Genomic DNA, 14399 nt, shown 5'->3' with positions numbered 1-14399 from the left:
GAGAGAGAGAGAGAGAGAGAGAGAGAGAGAGAGAGAGAGAGAGAGAGTCCATGAATGCAAGGAAGAAATCCCTCAGTTACTCTTAGTTGTTTACTGAGCAAAGGCAAAATCTAAACAGCACTTTCCACAATCAATGAAAGGATCGCCTTGGGTTCCAGAGTTGAGCTCCCTAAATGAGTCTGGCATTCTGATAACTGCAGGTTAGCACCTGAGATCAACTTCTTCCCACTGCTCAATGCTGGCGAGAGATAGAGAGGCATCCTGTTCGTGAGCTCTGGGAAGGCAGAGGTGAGAGGGGGATTTAATTGTCTGCCTGGGTGAATCAAAATGTCCTTTTAAAGCAAAGAAATCAAGAGAAATTGGTCTTTAATTGGCAAACTCTGCTGGTGGGAGGGGAGTGGTAATTAAAACAGACTGGACAAAATATAGATTGATACTATCCCCTCCTCCTGCTCCTTTAAACAGTCCTAAGATTGCATTCTCCCCTTCTTTGCAGTCTTTAGAAGGCTCAGCGTCGAATCTGAGTTTGGGTAACTGTGTCATTCTCAATGCATTCTCCCCACCTTAGTCTAATGCTTCAATTATCCAGTTTGGAGTAGGGAGTTTTGCTCAATCTAGAACTCAGTTCCAAGAGTTGGCCATACCCCATGCCCTAGACATCATTGTGTGTGGAGCTGGCCTTAGAATCCAGTTGTCCAGAGCCTCCCCTAAAATCCCAAAATGGAAGATGCTAAATCTGAAAAAAATCTCATACCACAAAAAACACAGTCTTGGGAATTTTGATTGTAATATGTTGAAAAGAAAAGGACCCCTTCATGTCCAGCTTGAGTCCCTGTTGTCAGGAGAGCCAGTGCTTAGTCAGCACCACATCCCCAGGGCCTGGTGCAAGCAGGTGTCAGCCATCTTTGGCTTGGACACCCATGTGCAGCTCAGTGGAGAGCTTGGGTGGTGCTATTCTCCCAGAATGCAGGCCTACTGAGTGCTGGGGCACATCCTCCCTCTGTGATGGAAGCAGGACAGTCCACCTGGACCAGACTCCTATTCAGCGACAAACCTCTGTGGCAAGTGTTTATACAAATATGCATTTATACAATGTGGAAGGGAGGCGTGCTGTGGGGGTTGGGGTCTTGCTGTTCTTGCAGCTGGGGAAGGGGCAACGATGCACTGAAGCCCAGCTGTGGTTGGTGTGTTCCAGCTGTGCTGTCACCTGTGCTGTCAGGCCACCAGGTGTGGGTGAGGGGGAGGTTAGAGGCAAGAGCCTCTCAAGACATTCCTGGGCCTGCTTCAGAATCCCCAGTAAGTAATAAGGCTGACAGGCTGCCTCTCAAGAAATAATTTGGCTGTGTGGATTGTTTTAAGCCCATAGGTCAGGCCTTTGTTTCCGCCCCTGACATTTTTCTCTTCTCTGGCATTTGCTCTTTCTAATCACAAGCAAGAGTTGTCTCCTTCCTGCACTGGCCAGCTGGCCCCTGGAGCCTCAATGGGGAAGAGTGGCCCAGGCCTGACTGAACCTCTGGCCAGCTTTGCAGGGCCATGGTCACATGGGAATTCTAACTGTGTTGCTGTGAATGAGAAAATAAGAATCTAGCCTAATTCCAGACATAAGCCACCCTATTCCCTTCTAGGACAGTAGGTGGGACCTCTGCCATCCTTCAAAGGAGAACCCAAGCCTCTCTCTTCTTGAGATAGTCCTGTTTCTTTCCAGCCTTCTCCTAACATGGGTTTACACTTTATCAACAGCAGCTCCCATAGAAACCTCAGGATTCTGGTAAAGGCAGGCTTCCGATTGCATTTGAATCTGTGCTCAGGGTCATATAAAGCCAGAGATATTGAAAGTACATTGAGCTAGCTGAAAACTTGAATTCAATGCTGAGTTCTGAAATTGGAGCAAATTCCCTAATTTCTCTCTGCCCCAGGCCCATCACTCATAAATTCTGACATCTACCTGTGGGGGTATGAGGAAGCTTAAATTAGGTCATTTTTGTGAGATACCTTGCATGGTGCACGGGGGGGGGGGCACTCTATTGTGGTTGGATTGAACACAATTGTGGTAAGGAAAAGAGAGAGAGGGCAAGAGAGAAGAAACACTGAGATGATAAAATGAAGGGCAAAAGTTGTGCCAAGAAATAGACTCATTTTTCTGGTAGAGGGTGAATTTTCTCAACCAGGAAGTCATTGAAGCTAGAACTTCTTTTTATGTGTAAACAATAGAATGTAGCTCAGAATTGCAGACTATATGGAAAATACATAGTGGAATCGGTCTCTTTTATTTTAAACTTCTTAGATTGGGTTTTAAAACGTATGGCAAGCAGAAAGCTTGAGCACAGGGTTGTATATTTTATACCAGAATGTACACATGGTGACCTCCTGATTTATTTGCTAAAGACGCCTCTTGCCTTCATACAGAGTTCCCTGTGACCCAAGTCCTACTCTGGCTGACACTTCACCCTCTTCCTTCACAGAAAATGTCATGTAATCATTATCTACCCTCCCCAGTTCTCCAGCCACACACTTCATGCCTTAGCTCCCACAAGCCCTCTCCCCTAAACACTACCCAAGATGACATTTTGTGCTTTCAAGCAATGTGCTTTTAACAGTAATGTCTTCAAATTAGGAACTGTATGGTTTTCTTTATATGAGCAAAAACTTCCCAACAAAATTAGGCTTGCTTTCCAAAAACAGTGAATAATGAATTGAGATCATATTTCTAATGAAATAGCAAGTCGAAACTGACACACAAGCAACCCTATTTTGATTTGCTGGGGTCCTTATCAACCTTGGTCCAAAAACATTTCTGCTTATTCTTGAAACCTGTCTTTTATTCTTTTCAAATAAATGAAACAGAGCAAAAGCTGGTTTGCCTATAAAAGTCTAGTCTCAACCATTTTAGAGAGCAGAAGTGAAACTGCTTAAACTAGTAAAACTAAAACATTGCAAACAATTCTCACTCCAAAGTTTTAATGTGCATAATATGCCAGTATGTTTCCCCCACATATATATGTTCCCTCTCAGTTAACTTGATGTGTTTAGGTTTTTAAAACTATGGCATAGGTGCCATGGTGTTTTCACATCTCAGGGACTATTGCTGCCTCCCATTAGCTTCAGGAGAGAGTAAACCCCAGGCACTTGCCGGAATGAAAATGTCAGATCTCCAGTTTTGTTTGCATGAATGAATAAACACAGCTTAATTTGTATTATTTCTATCAGCATTCCCAGCTATCAGTTGTGTTATCTAATAGTAAAACACCCACCTGCTTTTAAGGGAGGGAAGGAGGGAGAAGTGCAATGGGTAAGTCCATGCCTTTTAATGGAAACCTGGCAGGGAGGGGGAGCATGTGTGACAGTGACATTTGACCAGTCCATGTCTTGTTGTCAGTGAGCTCAGAGCTCTTAGGAACAGCCACTAATGTGAAAATTAAGCATACTATTGTGAAGATGTACTTGTAAGACAACCCTGTCCTCTCTACCTGTGCATGAGAGGGATTTTGGTGGTAAAGTCCTATACAAAGAATCTGGAATAAGCCCTGAGGATTCAGGGACTGAGGGGAAGGGGAGAATAGGAATCACCTCTAGTCTGGCAATAGGGACCACGGGGGGAATGACAGCTTGTAAAATAAGCCTCCATCAGTCTCCCAGGAGACAGCTGGCTTCAACTTGGGTGTTCCTGCTTGTTAGCCTCAATCATAATTGGTCTCTCCTCCCATCCCACGTTGTTGGTTTTCTGTGGGTGGCTTTTGGTGTGAGCCTGTTAGGTCATCAATAAATACAATGGCGGGAGGAGATGAGGGGGGACACACATGATTGTTTTAAAGAAAAAAGGAGAAAAAGGATGAGAGAGTGGGCAGGAAGGCTGTGAATAGAATGGGGAAGATGCCCCAGGATTTCGGCTTCTGAGGCAACCCCCGAGGTGCTCATAGGTAGGGCACTCCCTGGGAGCTTTGTCAAAGGAAGAAGAAGACCTCCAAGAGCTGGGACCCCACTGGGTGCCACTGAGGACATGAATCTATTCCATATAATTTTTGTTTGTTCGTCTCTGGAGGTGCATGTAACATCCTGCCTGTATCCAATCCATCAAAAAGGAATTTTTCAAAAAATTCCAATCATTGTGTTGTGCCCTAGAAAGGATATGAGTCTGAAACCAAAGGCCTAAAGAGCAGCCCAGGCCCTGAGGGGCCAGCCATGTACGTACACAGGCAGTTACCAGTCAGCCTCTCTTCATTCATTTTTAAAACAGCTTATCTCACTGCCTCACAATCTTTTTATCCATCCCCTATGTCTTCTTGTCTCCTTTTCTCAGAGGAAAGCCAGTCCTGGGGGTAGAGGCAATGAGAAACTTGTGATTTGAAGTCTGCGGTAAAACTGGAAGGGGAGATAGATGTTTTTGTAGTCAAGGAGGGTTGTAGATTCTGCACATTGCTTTCACTCAAAAGGAGGCATGTAAGTTTTTGAGATCCTCAGATATTTTATTTGCTGTAAAAAGAACATTTAATGGGGGAAGGAAGCAGGAGAAGTGTAATTATATTGACTTGCAAATTTTGGGGAAGTTTTTTTTTTATTGTTTTTGTGTTTTTTTTAATTCACTCCACCAACCCTTGGCTGCCCTGGGTTGCCATAGTGCTGCCGGCAGGGCTGGCGTCCAGGGCGTCCCTGATCTAGCAAAGGTATTTAGGATCTTACATCTTGCTCTTCTGCTACGGCAGGGGACAGCAGATTGGGACTATTGGCACTGAGGTGTGTGTGGGGGGGGTGTCTCTTCTGTGTAGCAGGACTTGGTGCCCTACAAGTCTATGGGCCGACTGCACCGACTGTTCCGCAATGCCGGGTGCGTGGTGGGTGGGGACTCAGAGAATGTTCCATTTCCTATCGCCTCTTGCAGGTCGAAGATTCACGGCCAGAAAACGCCCTCCCACTTTTTCCCAGACAGCTCTGGCTTACACGTTCAGATAGTGTCTCAGCAACCCCCTCCCCATCGCAAGCCGGCAGACCCTTCAACCCCGGTGATTAGACAGATGCACTGCCCCTGATCAAACCAGTTACCCCAAGGTACCTTCTTGAGCAAACACCTCCCCCTCCTCCCTATTAAGCCTTATCTCTCGTTTCTCCCGACCCCACACCCACATTAAAAGGCCCCCAAAGCACTGAGGTCCAGTTTCTCTGTATAAAACCAGGGGAAGATGGAAGATAAAGATCAGGCGTTTAAATTGGCCATTTGGAAGATTACATCTTTTCAGAGAGGGGCTTTCTTTCAAAAGTCGCACTGAATTAAGGGCCGTGGCTATTTCGCACCAGGCTCTTAAAAGATGGGCACCTTTTCATTCGGCGGTGGAGTGGGCTGGGCTAGGTGACCTGGCGCTGTCAGAGGCCCAAGGGAAGGCCGTGGGGCGACACACGTCTAATGACAATTAATTGACGGATTCTAGGCCGCGCATTACTAGCGGAACGGGGAGGCATTGATTATTTAATAATAATTAGCGTGGCTGTGTGTCCTGCAGGCGTTCCATCTTGTTCAGGGAAGATAACCAACCACGCGAGCCAGGCCAGCGCTTAGAAGGTGGTGGGCGCGTTGTTCCCCAGCCGGCCCCCGGGACAGTGGACAAAGGCGTGCGGCCCGGGGCGCCAGGGAAAGAGGGGAGGGGACCCAGCGTCCCCACACATGGAGGTGCCCACATAACTGACCCTGCCAATTACTGGGACCTATTTCTGCTCATTTGGGTTCGAGATTTTGGGACTCTGGCGTAGACTGGAAGATCTTTCCAGTTAGGGTGGCAGGCAATTTTAGTGGGCTGGGTACTTAGGGTGTCTCACCACCTGGTGAAATACCCAGAGTAACCAAGCTAGCCTGAGCCTCTCACAGGCCGGATATGCAGCAGTTTAGACCTCCTGGGGAGATGCAGATTTGAGGGGGGTACCTGGTAGACCCCAGAACAAAGACATACTTTTCTGTACCCTGCCCTCGAAAACTGAGGGTTCTGCGGTTTCAATTTGGCAACATCCGAACCATTAGTATTCCGAGCCCACGCCTTCCGAGAAAGATGCGTTCGTTTCTGTTCGATCCTCCAAACTCGCATCCTCAGGCACTGCAGCACGCCCCTACCTGGCCACGCGCGGGGAGAGTGGGGTAATAAATGGCACCGCTACAGGTTTCTGCCTTTTCCTTCCTGGACCCGGCTCGTGACCCCGCAGGCTCCCAAACGCGCCTGCAGCCGTGCGCGCCTACGCGTAAAGACCACCAGCCGCTTCTTGTTCCAGAACGAAAAGTTCACGCTGTACTCAGAGAGGCGCTGTCCCTCCCCTGCTCCCGGATGGCGCGGACCCCAGCCGCCGCCTGGGCCCTAGGGCTTCCAGGGAAACGTCGAGGCGGGACTCGAACCCGTGGACGTCGAGGGAGGGCGTTGTCACTCTCGGACCTCAGCCTCTGCAACCACCCGCTACCCGCAAGCCATTTCCCGCTGACCCCTACCCCTGACTCTGAGACCAAGGTCATCCCCCCAACCCCCACTTCCCCACTGTCCTTGGGAAACGCGGGGCCCTCAGATCGAATCCCCAGGCCCTAGTGGCTGGAGGGGCCGGCCGGGGTTTCCCATAGTTTCGGAGCCCCAACAAACTGTGTTCAGAGCCAAGATTTATTCCGAGTTGGTAACTCTTCGAACTCTCATCTTCCCAAACTGTGCATTCTTAGAAATCCTCTGGGGAAGTGGGTGAGGGAGGGGTGGGGGAAGGCCACCTTCCAACCCCCTTGGTCTTCACTGATTTAGCTTCTCACTCCCTCCTCCGCGACTCCCCAACCCCCAGGCGTCCAGGCCCTTAGGAGGGAGGACTACCTGAAGGAGAGGAGGTGCGTTGACCTGAGTTGGGGCGCACAGGGCGGAGGGGCTCCCGGCGCCGCCTTGGAGTGGGCGCGCTCCCTACCTGCTGTGTTCAGGGCCGGCTGGCGGACCGCGGAGCGTCCAGCGCACGGAGGGAGGCGGCCGACTGCTTCGAGCCCAGGCATCCCTGCATTTATTTGAGCTCAAACCCAGCGACTGTTGACTTTAGCACACAAAGCAAAGATTTCACTGCCCGCTAGTTTAAAAATGAATATTTTACCAAGATATCGATCAGCGTTATAAAATTCAGTTAAGTACAATGGGATCCTGGAAAAAAAGAATAATAAAGGAGGGGGGAGGCAATATAATATCTGTGCAAATTTGCCCAAGTATGACGTGGCATGGAAAGTTTACCCTCCTGGAATTCGGATCTAGAATGTTTTTTTCGGTTGTTTACTGACTTTGTTTATTCACAGATCACGGTTGCTTAAACCCGCGCGCGGATGGCAAGGAAAAAAGGAAGAAAAAAGAGAGAGAAGGGGGAAAAGAAAGAAATGCTGCATCCTACAATACTTAAGAGTTGGGGAAAGTGGGAGGAAGGCGATCTGTGAGTTAGTAAACTTGGAGCCCGGGCGGGGGAGGGGGCGATAGCCCAGGGTAGGGTTATGTGAAAGACACAAGAAGCGCAGAAACCTCCGAAAGCGCCCACTCCCGGACATTCGGAAAGAACTATATCTTATCCGCCGGGATCAGTGAAGGGGGACGCGCTAAGTAGTTTAAAACGACCCTCGCACAATGGGCGTGTGATACGAAACAGAGCAGGTTAGGGCAGCGCTTTCAGCCTCTATTGTCCCTCACTCTGCCCCGGGCCCTGCCTCTCGGCTCCTTCGCCACAGGAGCCTTTTATGTGATAATGAAACACATTTCAGGCTGGGCTCACGACGTGTGTGTCCTTGCCAGGCGGAGAGACAGTCCTGATAGCTGGATGCGGCCTCCGGATACCACCCTCCCCCCCCCCCCGCCCAATTTCTCTTCCTTGTGTTATTCGGGACAATGTGGCGTCTTAAAAAAGGATTTAGAAGCGGAGGGGGTGGCGTAGGCGAAGGCACACCCCACCCCAGCGCGTGGGAAGGCCAGGGTTTGAGGGGGCAGAGAGCGCGCAAGGTGGCAGAAGACGCACGGAGAGGCTGTCTCCAGGGGTGGGACGAAGCTGGGACACTCCAGGTCTGGATGGTCTGGAAGCTCAAAGATCAGTCCCAGAAACAAAGCATGGGCTTTAGAAACCAGAAGCAAAAAGTCTTGGTCTCGGAGGCTTGAGGACAGTTCTTACCCTCTGCAAACTAGCTGTGTGCGGGATGGCCCAAAATTTGGGGGGCCCGCGACGACACTGGCTGCTGACCTCCCCCGGCCAACTTGCAGACCCGCAAATGCCCCGGCAAAGCCAAAGCCGGGCCCCCTTTGCACACCCTGACGGGGCTTCGCCTTCAGGGTTTCCAGACGGTTGGCCGCCGATATAGGGCGGCTAGGCTGTCTGTGAGGAGAGATAGCACAGTTGTAAGAATTTATTCTGGGTTTTATACTTTTGGGTTTTCCTTTAAGGCTCACAATATACCCCTCATCCTCTGGCCCAGCAATACTGGCTTGCCAATCGGGGCTAACAGGACGCTCCCTGCTTTAGGGCGTCAGCGTTTGGGGTGAGGGGAGGAAGAGAATCTTCAGACCCTAGGATCTTCCCACTGGCCACCGTCACTTGGCAAGCCGTGCAAGACATCCCCTTACCTCCATCTCACCCCAAATATGCCTTAAAGAGAAGATTTGGAACATTACCCTTAATGATGTTCTTATAACCAACCCATGAAAAAGTCTTCTCTTTCTCCAAACCGGTGTCCCAGACACCTCAGTTATCTTGGCCTGCAGCTAGGTCTACCAAGGTTGTGCAGAGCACCTAAGTGAAGGAGGAGGCTGGGATAGGGTCACTGAATGTAGACAGAGGCCTGAGGCTGTAAGATCCAGGCAGAATTCCAATTCCACAGGAGGGTAAAGGGGTGACACAGAGAGGAAGTGATGAAAAGGCCAAGTGCTGCACCAGGAATTTGCAAATTCAATCTGGGCTTACTGACTTGTAGGGGGACTAAGATGGGAAATACAGTAAGACATGTAAAATCCAGGCTTCTCCCCAGGGAAGCCTGCCCTAAGGCCCAAGAGATGTCAATGACATTGTACCTTCACATAGCCCAGGTGGAAAATTAAGATATGTGGTTTGCTCCTGGCTTGAAAGATAAACCTGCATCAAACACATGGAATTGGTCAACCTAGGATCTGTGTTTCATTGTGTATAAAGATAAACTTAAAATCCAGAAAGTAACCATAAACAACATTGAGTTCTATTTAATGCTGTGCTTACTGAAGTGTTTAGGGGGAAGTGTACTGATGTCTGAAATTTACTTTGAAATGCACTTAAAATATAAGATGAATTGATCAATGGAGGTGTAGATAGACAGATATGCAATATAATAAGTACAGTGAAATGGTAATTGTAAGATCTGGGCAATGGGTCCATGTGTGTTTTCTGTAAAACCAGTTCAACTTCAATATGTCTGAAAATTTAAATAAAATGTTGGTAAAAAACAACAACAAAAGAACACACCCCTCAAATAAAATAAAACCTGCAACCAGCCAGGATCTCCCTCCCTCCCTCCACTTTTAAATAATTTTCAGACATATTTATTTTTTTAAGTCAGGCAAAGGAAAAAAACCCAAAAACATCTTGAAGAGTCAAGGAATAAAACCGGCAATAACACTTTAATATAGATTTGTGGAACTCTGGTCCTTGCAGTCAGAACACACATTTATAAGCCATAAATAAAGCACACAGAAACCATAAATTAATCAGACCCGAGACCTGGATTTCACTGTGTCAAGAATGAGAATGCATTTTTTTTCTTGGTCATTTACAACAGACCCTTACATCATTTTTTTTCTCTTTTTATACAATAGTACAACTCTCTGATTCTGTTAAAACTACATGGTTTTACAATGAGTCACAAAAGTTTGTTGGATTTGTTTGTTTTGTTTTATAAAGTAAAACTTCCCTGCAACAACAGCAATGGAGGAGAACAACAACAACAACAAAATCAGAATTCCCAGATGCTTCAAGAAGCAGGTGTCTACAAGGTAGTGGAAACCGGGGGCTTTTTTCGTTTTTACTGTTTATCTTCCCCCAACCCCCTTTCCCTCCTTATATAGAATGATACATATCAGTGTGGCCCATCTATTTGGGAGGGAAGAGCTACAGAGGGAGACTGCTGTCCTGGGGGTGGGGGTGTAATGGATTTCTTCTTCCTTGCATCTCTCCAACACCCCTACCTCAAAGTCTCCACCCCACTTCCTCTCTTGTCCTTATTCCGGGCTAGCCGGGCTGCAGCTGTCTTAAGAGGAGTTCATAATGGGCCGGGAGTACACCCCCTGGTAGTAGGAGGTGTCCGTGGCCAGGGGCGAGGCGTCCAGGCCCGCTTTGTTCGTGACCGGGCCCATGGCCAGACTTCCCGGCATTGGGGAACCATAGCCGGGGTAGTGCATCACCTGTTCGTAGGCCTTGAGGTCCATTTTGTGGGTCTGGTGATGGTGGTGGCTGTGGTGGTGCTGCTGCTCCGAGGACATGAGGTTGTTGATGGAGAAGGGGTGGTTGAAGGCGTAGTGGTGCTCCGGCTTAAGGTGGGCCTCGGGCGGCAGGCCCGGGTGATGGGGAGGGCCCAGCAGGTGGGCCGCGGCCTGTTGCTGCTGCCCGGGCGAGGGCGCCGGCTCCGGGGGACTCAGCGCTGAGGCTGGCGTCCCCTTCAGCTCCCCCAGCCCTCCTCGCTTGTGCTCCTGGCACGGAGAGGCGCTTGAATGGGGTGACTCGGTGCCCGCCGGAGTCTCGGAGGCTGGCCCGGAGGCCTCCCCGAGCTGACCCTGCGAGGCCTGAGCCCCGGCAGCCACCTTCTTTCCACCGCCTGTAGCGCCAGCGGCTTCCTTTAGAGCCAGCTGCTTCTCACACTTGAAGCGCTTCTGGCGGCGCAAGTAGCAGCCGTTCTCGAACATGTTGCCCGAGTCGGGGTGCAGGGTCCAGAAGGAGCCCTTGCCGGGCTTGTCGGGCGAGCGGGGCACCTTGAGGAAGCAGTCGTTGAAGGATAGCGAATGGCGGATAGAGTTCTGCCAGCGCTGCTGGTTCTGCCGGTAGAAGGGGAAGAGGTCCATGATCCACTGGTAGATCTCGCTCAGCGTCAGCATCTTGTTGGGGCTCTGCTGGATGGCCATGGTGATAAGCGAGATGTACGAATAGGGCGGCTTGGCGTGCGTGTAGCTGCGCCGGTACGTCTTGGGGTCACGGGCGCGGCTTAGGCCCGCCTGCCCGTACATGGGGCTCATGGAGTTCATGTTGGCATAGGGGGCCAGGCTGCCCATGGCCCCGGCCGCCTGCCCCCCAAGCGGGCTCAGGCTCGGACTCAGATGCGGCCCCATGCCTGCCACGCCAGTCGGCCCGGCCGAGCCTCCCATACTCGCCATGGCGCCTGCCCCGGGGGACATGCCGGCCAGGGACGGGCTCATGCCCGCGCCAACGTACGACGACATGTTCATGGAACCGGCGCTCATGTTACCCGAGCCACTGCCCATGGCGGCCGCCGACATGCTCATGTAAGTGTTCATGCCGTTCATCCCCAGGCCGGCGTTCATGTTGCTCACGGACGAGTAGCCCTGCGGACAGAGCCCGGGGATGGAGGCGCACATTGTTAGCACCACGGCTTAAGCGCGCCCTGACCTCCCACCCACCGGCTGATCCCAGGCCCCCGCCTCCAGGCGGGCCCCTGGGGAGTCCTTCCCTCGCCCGGTCCCCAGCCTCTGACACCGACCACTTTTCACCCAGAGTGCTCCGTGATCGCCCCTGGGGAGGTGGAGAGCAGGCTGCTGCTCTGTGCGTGTGGCTGGTACCTAGCACTTCCGCACTTGACTCGTATTATACAATAAAACAGGGGTCTTTGAAGTACCCATAGTCCAGGCACCCCAAATGCATCTGCCCTCCCCCAACTCTCCGGCCAGCATACCAAGTCGGCGCCACGACTCCAGACACCACCTCGACTTTAGCGAGCTACCTGTGGGACCCCGCGCAGGGCCGCTCTGGGCGACCTCAAGAGGAGACTGTCCCAGGGTCCTCTCTATTCAGTTTTTCTTCCAGGACCCCATCCTTGGCCCCAGTGGTACGGAAACCCAGTGCCTGCTCTGAGTCTGAGGCCAGCCAGAGGCATTGAATGGAGAGATAAGGAGAGGACCGCAAACTGAACTACACGCGGCTGGGTTTTGCAGTTACAAACTTTCTCTTTGTCCCCTAGTCTTTGACTCTTTGCCTCTACCTCAGTCCCCAACTCCTGCCCACCTTCTCTACAGCTCCCCACCCCCTCACCGCCGACCTCCCACCCCTCCCCAGCCGCACGCTGCCAAACATAACTCTGTTAGGATAGTGCGTGGCTCGGCCACGAAGAGGATTTGGAGGCGCCGCAAGTCAATATTTGATCACAAAGTTAATATTATCTCAAGGCTAACAGTGTGTCGTATAAAAAAGAGACCCATTTGAGTCGAAGGAGGGTGGAAAAGGAGGCTGCCCAGAGCGGCTGGAGGTTGAGGGAGGATGCCGGTAGGGAAAGAAGTCCCGAGGTTGGGGAAAGAGCGAACGCCGCCACCCCACGATCCCCCGTAAAAGGCTAATACCTACCTCGGGTTCGGCATAGTAGCTGCTCCAGTCGGACGGCTCGTGCCCTTCCATCTTCACCGCTCCCAGCATACTGGAAGCCGAGTGCATGGCAGTTTAAAATTTAACAGCCACAACAAACGACCAGCAATCACCCCCACCCCCACCCTCTTAAAAAAAAAAAAGTCAGCTAAAGCACGGTCCCCTCCCTCCCTCTCTCGCGCTCACTCTCTCTCTCTCTCGACTCCACTCCCTCTCTCTCCCGGGGCTGGCCGGAGGCTGCAGTTGGAAGTGGGCGGGAGGGGTGAGTCGCGGGAGGAGGGGGCCGAAAATGGGAGGTGGCCCAGACCAGAGCCTAGGTGCCCGCAGCGCTGGTTTCCCGATGCCACCGCGCTCGCGGGCTACCCGGTGGAGGCCGAGGTTGGTAGTGCCGAGCTGCCCAGAGGCGGTGGGAAGCTCGCGGCGCGGGGGCGAGTGGGGGTGGGGTGGGTGGAGAGAAAGTGGAGAAGGAGGAGGAGGGCGAAGAGGAGGAGGAAGAGGTGTGGACCGCGGAGCGGACAAGTGCCGCAGTGACGTGGGCGGCTGGTGATATAGCGCGGCGCGCGGGCGCTGGCCTCCAATCCCCAGACCCCGGGCAGCCAATTTGAATAATCAGCTCACACCTAGGTGAGAGAGAGCAGCGGCCGGCGCCCCGCACCTGCCCTTCGGCTCCCACCGCCCGCGGCGCACGCATGCTGTGCCGGGACCCGCGAACCTGGAGAGTGAGCGCGCGGGATCCCGGGTACAGACCCCTTTCCTCCAGCGTCCACTGGGCGCGCCCCTGGGAGAAGGACCCTGAGAGGAAGACACCCCGGGAGCGGCCTAGGGCTCTGACCCCCGCCCTGTCCCATAGCTCTGGACACCTGGTGTGCCCGTCCGAGGGCGCATCCGGCCTTGGCGCCCCGTTTCCCTCTGCAGAGCTTTATAAAAGCCGCATTTATTTATCCCGGTTTCTTCACTCTCAGTGCTCGTTCCTTGTCAAAACAACATGACAGTCACAGAGCCAATTTGCAAAGCGCTGTCGTATTTAGAAAAACTGTGTACACACCTTTAACTCGCCCGCCGCTGCTCCCGGGAGGCCCCTCCCTGTTACAGTTAAGACCCTCAGCGGCTCCGGAAGGCGCTGGGCGCGCCTTGTCCGTCCGCCGCGGCTTTTTGCTTTCTGGGAGCCTGGCCTCCAGTGACCGACAGAGGGGCGGCTAGCGGGGAGGAGCGCTGTCCCGGCACCCCACGCAAGGCGTACGCAGCCCCGCCGGCTGCAGCCGACGGTTGGGAGACTGCAATTTGTCTCTGACATTCAGGACGGCGTGTTTCAAGGTTAATTTTCAGTCACAACCAAGGTGCCCACAGCATTTCGTAACTAAAACAAACAGGGCAGGAGGTGCGGGGTGGGGATGAGGCGGTAGGAGAGAAAAGAATGAAGGAATCAATACAGGGCACATGGAATCACTTCAGGAGGGTCTCTGTCCTCCCTGCTTTCCTGAGAGGCTGTTTTATACGAAATTAGAAACCCCAGCAACCATATACTTCCTTTTTATTTTCGCTCCAGCTTCTGGGTTCAAATTATCATCTGTCTTGAGGCAGCCCCAAGACCCCAATGAACCTAGAGGGGGTGGTATTACAGGCGTTTGAATGTGGACACCCTTTCTTGGATCTAAAAACCCAGCTCCGCCTTGGGGATCCAGCTCTGCGCTCTCCACCTCAGAGATAAAAACTAGGAAATCGTGGGCACCTGGCTCAGCTCTCCAGAGTTGTGTGCAATGGTGGCAAAAGACAGGGATGTGGCAGGCAGGGAGCTGAACAGCGGGGACAGAAGAACTGGGTGAGGTTAA

At 52.1% G+C, this 14399-nt stretch overlaps 1 protein-coding gene across 9 annotated transcripts in view; it reads right to left on the bottom strand.

Annotated features, from left to right (window-relative positions):
• The window catches only part of FOXA2 (forkhead box A2), a 119839-nt gene extending 105970 nt beyond the window's left edge, over positions 1–13869 (bottom strand). For 5 of the 9 annotated variants that reach the window (XR_002125570.1, XR_002125569.1, XR_002125568.1 and 2 more), the window contains exon 1: positions 6910–7115. Coding sequence is in view for 3 of the 9 variants with exons in the window: in XM_019656914.1 (XP_019512459.1) it covers positions 10236–11540; positions 12553–12639 (1392 nt within the window). In the remaining 6 variants the exon portion in view is untranslated. Of the gene's footprint in view, positions 1–6909; positions 7116–9581; positions 11541–12552; positions 12731–12756; positions 12765–13615 lie in introns of those variants that run through there. The other 4 variants (XM_019656915.1, XM_019656916.1, XM_019656914.1 and 1 more) reach the window with 4 other exon arrangements.
• Between the last annotated feature and the right edge of the window lie 530 nt (positions 13870–14399).

This window comes from Hipposideros armiger, unplaced genomic scaffold (assembly GCF_001890085.2).
Source record: "Hipposideros armiger isolate ML-2016 unplaced genomic scaffold, ASM189008v1 scaffold_269, whole genome shotgun sequence".
Taxonomy (NCBI): Eukaryota; Metazoa; Chordata; class Mammalia; order Chiroptera; family Hipposideridae; genus Hipposideros; species Hipposideros armiger.
This window is presented reverse-complemented; position numbering and strand designations above follow the sequence as displayed.